Source organism: Arachis ipaensis, chromosome B9, assembly GCF_059453495.1.
Source record: "Arachis ipaensis isolate K30076 ecotype BB chromosome B9, ASM5945349v1, whole genome shotgun sequence".
Lineage (NCBI taxonomy): Eukaryota > Viridiplantae > Streptophyta > Magnoliopsida > Fabales > Fabaceae > Arachis > Arachis ipaensis.
In genome coordinates this window covers 5,742,337-5,758,617 of record NC_142444.1, presented here as the reverse complement: position 1 = coordinate 5,758,617, position 16,281 = coordinate 5,742,337, and the positions used below count along the sequence as shown (strand labels likewise).

The 16,281-nt window shown below is 31.6% G+C and overlaps 1 protein-coding gene and 1 pseudogene across 2 annotated transcripts; both read right to left on the bottom strand.

Moving 5' to 3' along the window:
* Window positions 1-1,263: 1,263 nt before the first annotated feature.
* Window positions 1,264-7,433, bottom strand: LOC107616517 (putative disease resistance RPP13-like protein 1; annotated as a pseudogene). The gene is made up of 6 exons (XR_015899475.1): window positions 3,665-7,433; window positions 3,285-3,421; window positions 2,713-3,014; window positions 2,498-2,602; window positions 2,190-2,379; window positions 1,264-1,996 (listed from the first exon to the last, which is right to left on the bottom strand). The product of XR_015899475.1 is annotated as a putative disease resistance RPP13-like protein 1 (transcript).
* A 3,000-nt stretch (window positions 7,434-10,433) lies between these two features.
* On the bottom strand, window positions 10,434-16,281 carry LOC107614778 (senescence-induced receptor-like serine/threonine-protein kinase). The gene is made up of 13 exons (XM_088498194.1): window positions 16,159-16,281; window positions 15,526-16,066; window positions 13,879-14,378; window positions 13,637-13,775; window positions 13,439-13,510; window positions 13,232-13,303; window positions 13,082-13,162; window positions 12,670-12,842; window positions 12,303-12,541; window positions 12,092-12,218; window positions 11,449-11,517; window positions 11,152-11,341; window positions 10,434-11,029 (listed from the first exon to the last, which is right to left on the bottom strand). Exons 1-13 carry the CDS (start codon window positions 16,241-16,243, stop codon window positions 10,612-10,614), a joined length of 2,706 nt encoding a protein of 901 aa, XP_088354320.1. The 5' UTR covers window positions 16,244-16,281; the 3' UTR covers window positions 10,434-10,611.

Genomic DNA, 16,281 nt, shown 5'->3' with positions numbered 1-16,281 from the left:
AAATATGCCATAAACTACATTCAACGGAAGTTGACTACGTTACCCCTCAAATTTCTTTGAAATCCTACTTTTGCATTTATAAACCATATTATGGGTTTAGCCACGTTTGATCCTAGATTTCTAGTAGTGAGTAGTCCAAGTCATAGAGTCAGCTTCACAGAAATTTTAAATAATAAATGTTTATTACTTTATTCATATTGGTAATACTTGTTCCAATGGATACAATAAGTTTATATAAAGCAAAGAATATAAATTTACAGTGAGTAAAAGAAAAATTGGTAGATATAATTATTAGGGATGAACGCGCATCGGATCAGATTAGATATGATCAAAATTTTGATCCGATCCCCACTAAAATTATCGGATCGGATCTAATATCTGCAGTTTTTAAAGTTGGATCCGATCCGCACATTTGCGGATCGGATATCAGATATATCCGTAAAATACCAAAATATTTTTAAAAACTTATTTTTATTAAAAAAATATCAAAAAAATTCATTTTTTCTATTCTTTTAAATATGTTTATTCTTAAAATAATATTAAACATACTTTTCTTAAATAATAAATTAAAATAATACAACATATATGATAATTATTAGTTGAAATAAAACATAAAAATAATATTTACTTATTTATTTCTTTATTTTTGCGGATACGCGGATATGCGGATCGGATATATGGATACCAACACAAAATTCGCAATCTGATCCGATTAATGTGCGGATCCGATCCGATCCGAAAGCCTTGCAGATGGAATCCATATCCGCAATTTTCGTATCGGATTCGGATGAACACTGCGGATATGCGAATCAGATCCGATCCATGAACACCCCTAATAATTATGGTAGATACAATCATCTTATCATCTGAACATAAGAAAAATGGGTCTAAAAATTAAAAATAGGTAACATTCTAATAAGAATAATATAATGTAAATTTGGACTCAATTTCAATTAGATATCAAATTCAAGTTACTCGGCTTGAATATATAAGGTTAGCTTGATGAAATCCAAGAGTACCGTAACATCAACAAATAATAAATAACTCATATATAGAATAAGTATAATGTCACTTTCAATAAGTTAAAAATAAAACATCATTTATCAACAACGTCTGAGTGTCTGAATTAAACATGACAATTTAGTCACATGCTCAGGCATTAAATTACAAATTATAGACCTGACTCAAGGAGTTTAAGGTAAAACTGAATCGAAGAGAAACTAGATGAAGGTGATGCATTGTTCTAGTGTAACAACGTGATTAAAATGAGCTGATATTAATGATTGCAATTATATTTACCAGTATAGCTATGTGCATATATAGGCATATAGCAGAGTAGGCACTACTATAGGTCTATAGCTAAGAGTTTGTTACACCAGAAAACAGAAATAACGGAAAGTTTCCTTTAACAGAAAGTACCTGAATTCTGTTAAAACTACATACACTCCTTCACTGACGGACACTTGAAAAATATATATATATATATATATATATATATATCTGCATGAAATTTCTTATGCGATGAAGAAAAACTTGATGCAGAAAATATACATTTGGAGAACATGCAATAACTTCCGGAGAGAATGAAAACAAAATACAAGATATTGGAACATCAATTCCATCTGCTATCAACCTCATCAATGACCCATACAAGGGAAATTTTCTATTTTGTACCAAATTTTTGGGTCCTTCATGTGGACAGACTCTTTCCTCCTCATCTTTGCCTTTTATTCATGCAGACCTCATTACTCTTTACATATCCCAAAATCACTTGAATGGTTCAAGATTCACGTGGAAGAAGAAAATCTCTTCCTTCTTGAGGATTCAAGAAGCCACACACTAAAGACGCAGGTGATTTTCTAGTTTGAGACATTTTAGATAGGTGCAACCAAGCATTGAATTGCTACCAGTTTTTTCCGCACCACATAGGCTAGCAGTTTCAATAGTTTCAGGCAAGAAATTGTACTGCTTTCAGGGTCTTTTGGGAGCCCAATACCTGTACAGGAAACCAAAGTTTTTTATTCTCAAATTTACTATAAGAAGCATAATGACATAGTACCATAATTCTGGCAAAATATAGGAAATAGAACATCTGTTTTACGAAAAATGAAAACATCAACCTATGGAGCTAGCGTTGTGTTTATATACATATATTTGATGAATTTAATTTTTTTGCCAAAATTACCCACATCTGATGTCTTTCAGTAAGCACAACCAAGATATAATGGCCAACACACAAACAAGATGCTTGAAACTGCGCCTTTCTCAAAGTCAATATACATCAAGGAAGGAAGCCTTTTACAAGAACCATTAGTTTATCATCGAATGTTGCATTATCATATCCACGAAACGACATGCATCTTCTTGCAATCTTAGACTCTACATTTTAAAACAGAGATAACTATAATTAGACAGGGACAAGGAACAAGTACGAGCAATGATGGAAATTTTAAATAAAGCATAATATCAGCACAAAAAGCTATAAACAGTATGTAACCTTGATTATTTGCTTTCCTTGCAGCAGAAGCAAATTCTTTAATTGACATAGTGGGTGGTTCAAGAGATTCATTGGTATAGCAAGTTGCTCCATTCTTAAATAAACCTGAACAAAGCAAGGTAGGATTATTCAGTCAATAAAAATGTACAGAGACAGTGCAAGAGGTGGCTTTGCAAGACATGGACAATGCAAACTTAGTGCACCCCAATTCTTACCTTGCCTCAGCCATGTATTAATGTAGACAACTTAGTGCACCCCAATTCTCACCTTGCCTCAGCCATGTATTAATGTTGGCTCTTCAATCTTCAATATAATAATAAAAGCCAACATTTCATGTCTTTTTGCACTCAAACTATATAAGACCTTATGAGTATGAGTATATTAGAGATTGTAGATATTGACATAGAGAAGTATATTGGGATAGTAACATTCAATTTTGGCAAATGAAAAGAGTCAGATGAGCAATACATATCGAATTCCATGAGCGCAAATCTGGAAGACCCAATGCAAGAGTATGCTGAAAAACATAGTATCTTGTCAACAAATAAAATCTAGGTTTAGACCAGGGATTTACACACGGAATTAAGATAAATATAAAATATACTTTCATAAATATTATATATAGAAAAATAGACTGGAGCGCTTTTATCAAGGTGACAGAAATAAAAACAAAATTAAAATTAAAATAAGATGGCATAAGAAAAGTAAGCTATTTTTTCCTAATTGGTATGACTTTTTAGTTTTTACTAAAAAAGCAAGATAGTCCGTTTCATGAAGTATTGCCTACCCGAATGCCACTGACTTGCTTTCATTGCACACTACATGATGGTCGATGGAGTATGTATTAGGATGATAAAGACGAGGCGAATCTGCAATAATCCCTGATGATGGAGTATGCATTAGGACGATAAAGACGAGGCGGATCTGCAATAAACCATACAAATAATGTAAGCAATATAGAAGCGATCATGAAAAAGTTTACCGTTTTGTTATTTTCTAAGCATCTAATTTGTTATCCTTAAAAAATTGGAAAAAATGGCACCCATAAGAAATGAAAAGATAATAAATATTGACGTGGTGTATTAACAAGAGAATGAAAATGGTTGATGCAAAGGATTATAATAGGAGAGCAGTGAGTTTAGGGAAGAACAAAACAAAAACACTTACCAGGAATGAATTGAATCCCTGGGTGTTCCATCTCCTCCAGCTTACGCCTCAAAGAACATTCTTCCCCCATGTAGATATTTTCTATGGAGGCAAGCCAATGTTTTTCTGTGATATTCTCAAGCTTTTCACAGTCAGCAATTGCTAAAGTTTTGAGAGAGGTAAGATGGTGAAGCCCCTTGCAGTCAAGCGTCTCCAGATTTGGAAACTTGCGCAATATAAGACACTCAAGAGAAGCAGTAAGGTAACCCTCTCCTGGGAACGACTTTATATCAAAGCATGAAGCAAGCTTAAGATGGGTAAGGCATTCACTCTGCAAAACATTTGATGTAATCCAACTCGCTAGTTTCTCACACTCAATGACCTCAAGAGTTTTCAAACTCGGAGGGAGGCACTCCTCAGCAAAACAATCGATTTTTCGGCAATATTCTATATACAGCTCCTGTAGGTGGGGCGCAGCCAACCCTAGCGACGGCAAGGATACTAGACTGGGGCACTTTGAGATCCTTAAACAAAGAAGATTCGGAAGAGCCTGTGGTACCTCAACATTAAGTTTTTCCATGCTTTGGCATTTACTGATTACGAGTTCCTTGAGATTTGGAAGGGCCCCCAATTGAAACGACGACAGTGAACCACACCCCTCTACATGAATCTCCGTTAGTGACTTGTGTTGCAGTTGCTCGGAGAATGTTAATTTTTGAAGCCGGCAAATAATCTCCTGAAATTGATATGGCTGACTCACAGTTCATTATACGCAGACGACGGACACGTGGCGGTTGGATGTGCGGTAGCCACTCCAATACGGAATTCGCCAGCTGGGTTCCTGAAATTACTATATTGTGGCGGTAGTAGGATATGCGGTCGCCACTCCAATACGTGACTCTTGCGAAATACGTAGAAGAACCATCTACAAGTAATTGGTGAAGCTTGGGAGCCCTCGGCAGCGGACATGCAAGCTCTTCACAATCAGCAATGGTAAGTTCCTCCAGAGCCGGAAGGTGAGCAGGCAGATCTCCTCTTAACACCGGACAGCTTTTTAGTGAAAGGATTCTAAGCTTAGGAAAACCATCAAACTCATCAGGAAAATGCCATTCCCGCCAACCAGACATGCTCGTAATTTCCAGAGTTTCAAGAGACTCGAAGGGTGTCTTCTGCTGAAATGATCCATTTTTTTTGTTGTGAATCTCAAAATCAATTCTCTCCAACCCATCAAGATCAGAAAACTCCAGATGCCGTAAAAAGGGTAAACGTCCTAGTGAAGGAAGCTCACAACAATTCTTACAACGCTTCAGCCTCAATTTGGTCATATTGGAGTAGCAAGAAAGGCCTAACCAATCTGGGAATGTTTCACCTCGATAACCAACAATTGATAACTTTTTCAAGTTTTGATGAGGTTGTAACTTGTCAAGTATATCTCTTTCACTTTGAACATCATCAATGTCACCATCTGGAAGCCAATTCAACTTAGAGTGTTGATGTGCTTCTTGTTACCCATCTTTGCCTCCAAAACTTCACCGCTATTCTTGACATTCTCCAACTTGGAAATGCAAAATGAGCCACGGAGAATGTCCAGTGTTTCCAGTTCTCTTATCCCATTTTCTTCATACTCGCCGACAATATAATCACTTAAGAAGTTTAGATGCTTTAACTTGCTCATTCCCTTCGGCATCTCTTTCAGACGAGAAGCTCCTCGAATATCAAGGTGACGCAGGTTCACAAGATCTTCCATGCGGCGGGGAAGCATATCTAACTCATCACAATTCCTCAACTTCAAAGTTTGGAGATTGTATAAATTACATATTGACTCAGATAACGTCATAATAGGTGTGTCAGAGAGATTCAAGTAACGCAAAAGAATCAATTCACCTATTGAATCAGACAATAACTCTATAGAAGAGTGTTTAAATGACAAAACTCTTAAACACCCTAATTGTTGTTGTAAGAGCCAAGAATCGCTTTCAATATCAATTGATTGATCATGGCGAAGGAAAGTAAAATCTAAAAATGTTCTCAGGTGTACTGCTCCATTATTGGCCTCTCGAAATAATTTGATGCTATCCTCAAATTTTGTAGCATATGATAAATGACGAGTTTTGTTGTCTATCATGCATCGATTGCCAAATTCTTTAAGTTTGAAATAGAATTTCCCAGCAAAAAATGTTGCTAGATCGCGCATAAGATCATGCATTATAAATAACTTTCTGTTAGTACTAGCAGGTTGAAAAAACGACCTTGCAACTAATTCATCAAAATATGCACAGCCAATATTTTCTAAGGTGTTGTTTTCCTTTGGTTGTAAAAGATCTTCAGCCATCCATAACAAAATTAATTTGTCTTTGTCAAATTCATAATCCTCTGGATATAGTGAACAATAAACAAAACATCGCTTTAAATGTGAAGGAAGGTAATGATAACTAACTCTTAATGCAGGACTAACATCTTCCAGAGTTCCCAAATTTTACTATCAAGTACATTCTCCCAATCTCCTTCATTATACTTATTGCGCAATAAACCCCCAAGTGTCTTCACAGCCAAAGGTAACCCCTTACATTTTTCAACAATTTTTCTATCAATTGGCTCTAGAATTGCATATTGTTTAATACCAGTAGAAATGGATGAATGCTTCAAAAACACCGACCAACAATCTTCCTCCGACAATAAACTTAGTCGATAATGTAGACTGTTAGGTGCGAACACAGAAGCAACATTTCCGCTACGGGTTGTTAGGAGAATCTTACTCCCCTTATTCCCATAGTAAAAAGGTTTTAGAAAATTCTCCCACATGTCTCGTTGCTCATCCCAGACATCATCTAAAACAACAATAAAGGTCCTGTCAACTTCTTCTTCAAATCAGTCTGAAGTGAATCAAAGTTATCCGTGTTATAGGGAGAAGAATCTATTGCCCCTATTATTGTCCTTATAATATGAACAGGGTCAGGATTTTCAGCAACACACATCCATGCGTGTCAAATTTTCCCATGACTTTGGCATCATTGTAAACCAATTGAGCCAAAGTAGTTTTTCCTATCCCGCCCATACTCACAATGGGAATCACAGTTACATGTGATTCAGCATCGCAGGTATCATCTAACAGCAATTTGATTATGTTCTCCTTGTCTTCGTCCCGACCAACTACGTCAGAACTAACAACGACAGATGTGGATGGAATTCTCCAAGATGTGTCCAACTTGGCACTCTTTTCCAGTCCAAGTTTACCTTTTCGTCGTACAAGAGACTCTAGTTTGCCAACTATGACATTGACACCGCTATCTTCAATAATTGAATCAACAGGGCGAGACCAGTCATAAGAGTTACCTGGAGTGGCAGTGGCAGCTTTAGTGGAGAGTTCATCGAGGAAGTCATCAGCCATGTAGAGAGCATCTTGGAGATCTACAAGCCACTTCTTCACTCTATCGTTACGGAACTGCTTCAGCTCAGCATCATCAAGCACAGGATCAACATCACACAGAATTTCATCCAACCTTTCAAGCAACTCCAGGACAGAGTCATTTCCTTCCAGGACAGAGTCATCTTCAAGTATTGAAGATAGCTTCTTTGAGATAGCATCAACAAAAGAAGAGAGATAAGCTCCACCTTCAAGTTTTGAAGCCATGATTCAAAATCAAGTGCGGCAGATGATGAGAAAAGAATGAAAGGGGTTGAGAGAAGTTGTTGTAGCTAGATCGATGTAAAGTATTCAGTTCTCTAGGTTTTCTCAAGCAAAAGGAATCTCAAGTGTTTTCCGTTTGCAGAGCACAAATAATGAAGTAAAAATGTTCTTTGCTTTAGTAACTAGAGTAAGGTCGAGAGTTAAATTTACGAGTGAATATTCAATTGAGTCTCTGACAATTATTTCAAAGGAATAACGAAGTTGTTAATAAAAAAAATATTTTTATTTGTTTTTAATTTTTATTTTTATGAAATTGATTAGTTTCTGTTATACAAAGACTAATCAATCTTATAAAAATTAAAATTAAAATTAAAATTAAAAAATATTTTTTTTATTAAAGATTTCATTATCTTTTGAGATAATTGTCATGGATTGTTTATAATTTTTCTCTAAATTAATTATATAATATATAATATATTTAAAATACTATTAGATAATATGTAAGTTAATGTTAAATTTAGAAGTTATTTGTAAAAAATATTATACAATATATTTATTTGACAATTTATATATAATTTAATATTATTATTTAATAGAAAAATACAAAAAAGAATATAATTTTAATATAAAAAATAATTATATTTAACACATATTTTATAATTTAATTAAATAATTAATGATATGTATTTAATTTAATTGATTAAAAAAATTAAAATTTTATAGTAGCATATCAAAATTAATTTAAATTTTGTAATGGATGATAAATGATAATTAAAATAATAAAAATTAATTCAAAATTTAATAATTATAAAATTAATAAAATCATAGATAAATTGAATTATAAGTAATAAAAAAATCAATTAAAGTTTATTCACTAAAATTTATATAATTATTTTTTATTTTTGTTTTTTAAATTTTTACTTTTGTTTTTTATTTTTTTAGGTTATATTTAAATATTATAGTACAATGATAAAACTGTTAGATGAAATATAAATATAAATATGAATATTATTAATATTTTGATAATTAAAAACGATATTTAATTTTTTAATTTTATTTTTTATGAATAATGACAACATGTATTTTTAATAATATTATTAGAACTAAATAATATTAAAAAATATAAATTGTTGAAAGAAAGAAGAAGTGATATTTAACCGAGTATACAGTAAATTTATTGGTTAAATATCAAATTCTTAAATAAAATTTAGATTCATGCTTAATCAGTCATACTCGAATGTACTAAAACATATGTAAGAAATAAATAAAAATACTAAATTCTAAATTCTTAAAAAAATAAGTTTAAAAAATAATTTGACAATCAAAATAATTGCAAAATGTTATTTAATTAAACATTGGTTCTTCCTTACTAATTAAATATTGTAAATTTAACTATTTAGTTTTATTAACGAAACTTTGTTTTTTAAAATATATTGTTAGGATTTTTCTAACAGCTATATTTATTATTACTTTTAATTAAAGTTAATTTAATTTTTGTACGTTAGTCAAAATAGCTTTAAATTATAGCGCTACTAATAAGGTTTATTCAATCTAATAGTTACAGTTAAATTATAGCATTGCAATTGACATCAAATGGTGTTCAAACTTTTTCAAAATCTTTCTGCTCATCACTATTTAATTTATTGAACATTAATAATTTTCTTTATAAACCGTGGCAGCCTACCGGGACTTATGAATTTAAAAAATTCTTCATAAACCGTGGCTGGCTATAGGGTTTTTTGGGTATATTTTGTTGCTTGCTAAACCGTTGTGACCTACCACGATTTACGTTCAACACTTCTCCTTGCTAAACCGTTGATTACATGTAAATAGGAAACCGTGGTTAGCTCCCACGAATTACATAATAACAAAAAAGCACATGCAGGTAACGAAGTTCCAATTGTTGCAATCACGTAAAGCTTTTTCTTCTTTTATTTATTTGAGTACATTGCCCTTAGAATTATATATTATATATACTGGGGCTGGGCCAAAAACCTGCTCCACTAAAAATTCGTCCAGGTACGAGGTGGGTAATTACCTATCCTAAACAGATAGGGACGAAATGGGTATCACAGATTCGGATGGTATTGTTATTCCTATGACTAATATTAGTTTAGATATAAAATAAATACAAGAGAAAAGTATTGATTATTATCTAACATATTTTTCGTTAAAAGAAAATCACGCACCTCGAAAGACTACTAATGGGAGAAAGGCTTAACATAAGATTGTTGTATGAAGGTTAAAAAAAAAAGGATTTGGAGGAGGGGCCAATTAATGTTTGCTTCAAAACAACCATAGGATTTTTTTTTTCAAATCCTAGACGTCTAAACCAGCTTTGGAAATCTCTAAAGCCTTGTGGTATATATACCTTCTCTAAATCTTGATCAAGAAAAAGTTGTGTTGATTTTAAATTGCTGTACAAGCCAATTCTTGGCAGTAGCGATGCCAACAATTGTGAACCAGCACACTGACAACACAACTCTTCCCTCTTCTATCCACATTTCACACATTTGTACATAATTAACTTGCTGACATGTATAGAGTTATATAGATGGTTAGCTTTCTGTTAGTAACTACTTACTGTATTTATGTCAAGTAGAATAGTTAGTTAGTTGTATTCATACTATATATAGCTGGACTTGTAACATCAACAATTTAAAATTCACTAATCAAGTTTTCAATCTATGCAATTCACATTGAGAATTCAGAATTCAGAAACTCTCTTCTCTTGTTCTTGAATGTTCAATGTTCATCCCTTGTTGCTCATAGTTGGAACCAATTTTTCACAACAATAATGAACACTAATATTTAATTTAGTCATGCTACATGTTAGAATATAATTAAGATCAATTAGGATTAATTAGAATTATTTAATATATCTGAATATTTATTATAGAATATTACGTCTTTATTATTACGATTCTCCTTATAAATACCCTTCTATATTGTATTATTCCAGATAACTTGAATACAGTCAATAATATGTTAATAATATAAGTGTTTAATCAAATATTAATTGATCTTAATTATATTCTAACACTACATACTACAATAACTAGTATATATAATTTTCCTTCTTTCAATTCAATTATTAGATAAATTATTATGATAATCTCACTAAACATACAAGACACAAAACTTAATTATTCGATGATAACTGAATATAACAGATCTTGTTATATATAATAAAATGCAAAGCAACAAATTAAAAGATAAAATAGCTAACTTGCTAGCTATTGTTACAACAAATTGAACTTAAAATGCAACATAATTCCGAAGCTATTTTATTTTACTTTAGTACAGTGGTAATAGTATTAATTAGAAATGAACTATGAACCTACCTAGCTATGGGAGTGATATCAGTACTAATCAAGTTTAGACTCACCTGCCCAACCAAATCTTCATTTTGAAGGTCACAACTAGTATGTTTTCGAGCTAATTCTGCAGCCAAACACTCCTTTAGCTCTTTCACTATATCACTCATGTATGGTCTTTCCACTGAAATGGCAGACACAGAGGTCATTGCTATTTCAACTGCTCTCCATGCAGAGTTGCTGTCGAAATCCTTTTGTAATCTTGAGTCAACAATTTTTGTTATATCCCCTCTAGTAACCATTGTATTAATACGCTGACTTATATGATGAATCATGTCTTCCCTTACCATTACTACCGGCTGACCTGTGATTATCCTTAAAAGAACTACTCCAAAACTATACACATCACTTTTTTCTGTCAATCTGTTTGATGTTGTATACCTAGCACGGCGAATCAAATAATAATGTGCATTTGTTAGTTAATTTTTTTTATCTCTAATCAAATTTCTTTCAATAATCAAAGGTATGGATAACTAATCATATCATTGAAATGAAACACATACTCAGGATCTAGGTAGCCTGGAGTTCCCGCTACAATTGTCGACACATGCGTATCGCCGTCAGCCGCAAAGCATTTGGACAATCCAAAATCAGCAAGTTTGGCATGGAAGTTTTCATTTAATAGAATATTTGTGCATTTTACATCTCTGTGGATTATAGGTGGCTTACAACCATTATGCAGATATTCCAATCCTGGATTTAAGTTTCCACCATGCATGTATAGATAGTTATCAGTTAACAACTAAAATTTGACAAAGAAATAATTAAATTTACATATAAATTATTTTTCTTGCGCTAACCTTGGGCAGCTTCTAATGCTATTCGAAGTCTATCTTCCCAATTCAAGCACAATCCCCCATTGTTTTTTCCTTTATTGAAAAACAAGAGATTGCACAGTGTTAGAAGCTTTTAACATATATTTGTTGAATAACATGAGTAGAAAAAAATATATATTTTTTATTATATTTTATTATGAAGTAATAAACTATTTTTAATTAAAAAAATTAAAAATATAAGATAAATTACAAATTTTAAAATATAGCAATTTATTTTCAAATCTCATAAAATTATATAGACTTTTTAACTATTTTAACTATAGGAGTCACTCAGATAAAAGTATTTAAAATATTTTTATTTAAAGATAATTTTTAATAATTAAAATTTAATATATATATATATATATTTTAGTTATTTTTTATAATAAAAATATTGTAACCATTTTTATAAAAAGATATTAATTTAAACCAATTCAAAATTTAGTTTATTGATTTTTTTAATCAAACCGATTTATCCAATTTAATTTTGACAAAAATAATACTATATAATCGATTGTTAAATTTTAATTACTACAAAATATCTTTAAAAAAATATTTGAAGTATCTTCATATGAGTAACTCCCTCCAACCATACTAAATTAGAAATAATTGTATGTGATTATTATACCTGAAAGATGTTCATCTAAGTTTCCATTTGACATATATTCATAGATGAGTCCTATATTAGTGTCTTCATTGCAGTAACCAATAAGAGAAGTCAAATTTCGGTGATGTACTCTCATTAGAAGCTTAACCTGCCATTCAAAAGCCATTCAAATACAGCAACAATATAATTTAGATTGAGGTTTCTTTCACTTATGGATATTTTGAGCACTTGCCTCTGCAACAAATTGTTGATATCCATGAACTGAAGATAGGGAAAGCATCTTGACAGCCACTTGAATGTCCTCAATAAAGCCGTGGTAAACTGTTCCGAACCCACCTCTGCCAAGAATCCTATCAAAGTTGTTCGTCATTTTAATAACCTCACTAAATGAATATTGTCGTTGCCTGGATTCCAATTCTGACCCCTTTATGGAATTACGCCGCTTCCCAAGAATAATGTTTGTAGCAGCAGCTGATTGTGATGAAAAATTTCAGTTATTCGCAGATATTTCGAGTTATGGAAATCAAAACCCACTCAACCAAACTTCACTCATTTGTTTCATAAAAGATTGCATATATATGACAGTTAGGAGCAGTTACCATATCGCTTGCTTTGGCGAAAGATTATAACTGCTGCTGTAATCACTAGAACCACCAATATCCCTGCAATTGATGTTACCACTGCAATAACTACATTATTCTCTTTCTTTCTTGTATCATTTGTTTGCGGGTTGCATGAAGTTGATGCACATAGATTTGGATTTTTCCCCACACTAGAATAAGCATTGTTAGGACAACAAAGTCAGAGCAAGGTTATGTTTGGTTACTCATAACTTCTTAGGAAATTGTGCGAGTAATTATTATTGGAGGAACTAAATAAAAGAGAAAGCTAGTTCAAGGCATCATTATTTAATAATTAGTAGTAGTATGATATATATAAGCAAAGCATCTTCAATGTCAAGTATATATTATTGATTCTTTGTTTTAAGTATTTATATCAAGGATAATATACCTCAAGGATAATAGACCATCACTTTGTTTTTGAAGGAGTTCATTTGAAACTGAACCTGTTAGGTTGTTGTTCGTCAAGTTTCTGCAAAAGCAGAAGACAAATATAACATCCTTGTCAAATTTTATAACCAATAAAATCATGTGGACTTACAAGTATCCCAGTGATTGCAGTTGTGCCAAAAAAGATGGAATACTCCCACTTAAGTCATTGTTTGATAAATCTCTGAAATGGCAATTCAAATGCACAGTTACAATTCAAAAAGAGAGAGGGGGAAAAAAATAACACAAATGTAATCAAATTATTGAATTGCATTATGTATATATGAACCAAATGAGATGAGATGAGATAGATACTCACAAAGACTTTAACATGGTAAGCTTGGAAATATCAGCAGGTATATGTCCGGTTAGTCCACTTGAAGACAAATTCCTTTAATATTCCATTTCCAAAAATATTAATTATTATTTCAATAATAAATTTATGCTTGGTTTTTATAATTAAACGGTTAAATGTTTTCTAATTTATGTATTATTATTTAATGAATTGTAAGCTTACAAGGATGTGATTCTTTGAAAGCCATTAAAAGAGCTACACTCTACACCATCCCACTTGTATGTAGTGGGGGCACATGGATCTCCTTGCCAGTTTCTACTGTCCACCTTATAAGTCCTCTTGATATTTGTGACTGCATCCACTGGTGCATCATAATCAAGATTAAGACAAACAAAGCTAAATAATATGCTTACAAGAATGGAAAGAACAATCTAAGTTTAGACAAATATCAGCAGCATATATACCTTCATCTTTTTGGGTTTCTAACTGTGATGAGAAATCCTTCACTAGATAAATCTCAAGAGCATTGATGATGGGTGGAAGGGAGGAAGATTCTGTCCGGAAAAGTGAAATGTGATGCCTTTTGCCTTCATACGAAGGGCCTCTAGTATATCTGGTGAGTTCAGAAGCATATGTGAGTCCCACATTTTCCCAATAAGGCAAGCCATTTATGGTGACATTGAATGATCTTGTTTGATTTGCACCCAGCTGCTGAAGCTCAGTGAAGTGTAAGTAGAAATAGTATTGGTGCTGAGCTCCATTATTGTTATCTGCAAAATCATCCTCCCAATGGAAGTCTAATGAGGCAGTAGCATTTTTTGGTGTAGCTGCAGTCTTCAACACAACTGCTGGTGGTTTAAAGTGATTCTGATCAAACTCATCATTGCTAAGACTGCTGCTTAATTGTGTCCACTTGTCGTCCCAATAAGGCTCCCATATTCGGTCATATATATCATCTTTATACCTGTATACCAACATAACTTCAACAGCAACAACAACGATAATAAATTTTAATTTTTTCTATTAAACCATCCTCACTTGCATCACCACCACTCTTTCCACAACAAAAACAAAACCTTTCAAGTTAGCATCTTTCTTAGATATATTAATAGAAAATTTTCTTACATACTTTGGCATATAATATAATTAATTCTAAAAAGATGATTAAAAAAGTTAAAAAATAATTAAAAATAAAATATAAAAAATACAGTATAAAATTATAAATAAACTTCATTAATCATGATGTATTGAAAAATATATATTTAATAAGTCGATGTTGTTGTGTCAAAGTTAAATGTGCTCGAAAATATTTTAGGCAATTTATTTAAAGGATTATGAAATAAAATAATAGTAATAAAAAGATTACTGAATATTTATAATTGAAAATTATTATTATTATTATTATTATTATTATTATTATTATTATTATTATTATTATTATTATTATTATTATTATTATAGTCTTAATCTTTTAGACAATAAATTTGTATTATTTTTATATAATAATAAAAATAATGCTAGATAACTAAATTTTTTAACAGTTATATTAAGTATATATTAAAATTAAATCAGCTATCAAAATTAGTCATTAATATAAAATATATATTAAAAATAAATTAAACAATATATATTTATACATAAATACATAATAATTCACTTTAGTACAAATATTATTTTTATTTTTTAAATTATTTTATTTATCTTAACTCTACACTCTAAATCATAAAATATTAACTCTAGATTCTAAATTATAAACTAAATCCTAGAGTTTTTTTTTTTTTTTTACCAAAATAGAGAGATTCGAATCCGCGACTTCTTAAGTGAGTATAAAAAGACTATGTCATTTAAGTTATAACTGATTGGCTACTAAATCCTAAAGTTTACTAACTAACCATTAATTCTCTATATTTTTTTATTCAAATAATAATGAGATGGGTACATATATTATAAACTAAAGACTCATCTTTACGGTTTTTTCTTTATTTCCTTTGTATTTTATAGTTTGTTAGGATAGGATGAATTCAACCCACGTAACAACTAATAAGTTTCTATAACTATTAACTGTCGAAATATGAATCAATTAATTTTTTGTTAAAAAAAAAAGGACTTGCCTGTATGTTAAGTTGGTGATACCAAAATCCAACCTTCGGAATCGTGCCAATGACGTAGTTGGATCTTCAGTGATATAAGTAGCATTGTTCAAAATCCTCATTTCTATGACTGAAATGAATGGCGTCCCACTGTTTGTGTCAACCAAACAGATATGGACATAATCCAGCGATAGAGTGTGAATGATTTCATAGTTTATGCTGGCTGATGAATTTGTGAATTTCACATTGTCCCATAAATGAACTCCAAGATAAAGATCAAATTGTGGAAGCTTATTAAGACCATCGTAGTTTCCGTACAGGAAACTAGCTCTGATTAAATATCTAGTAGCACTTGTTACATTTATTCTGTAACAGTTTCTTGTTCCATAAGGAAAGCTCCGAAGATAAGTAAAGTATTGTTGATGAGTAGTCTTATCTTGGGGCGACACAGTTTTACTTACTCCAGAATCAATGAAATTAGCATCTGAAATGTAATTGATTCCTGTATTCTTCTCTGTGTAGTTAGAATTTTCAGGTAATCCACAGTCTATGCTAATAAATCCTGGTGATAGAAACCATTAATTGAACTTATTACATTAAAGAAATTATGAAGCTTAAAATAGTGATTCTTGAAATTTTAATAAGTAACCAAACCTGATTGATCCTGGCCTTGGATCGTTGCTACGAAAGAAAGAGCTCCAAGCAGTAGAAAAAGGGAATTTGTGATAATCTTCGCCATTGCATATCCTGATTTGTTTGGGGTGACAAAGATTACGA

Excerpts from the sequence above, each read along its gene's own strand:
- LOC107614778 (XM_088498194.1), bottom strand. The coding sequence starts at position 16,243 with ATGGCGAAGATTATCACAAATTCCCTTTTTCTACTGCTTGGAGCTCTT. Across the intron at positions 12,542-12,669 it reads TCGCCAAAGCAAGCGATATG|CTGCTGCTACAAACATTATT; the intron begins GTAACTGCTCCT and ends CATCACAATCAG. Across the intron at positions 11,030-11,151 it reads CCAGGCTACCTAGATCCTGA|GTATACAACATCAAACAGAT; the intron begins GTATGTGTTTCA and ends TCGCCGTGCTAG.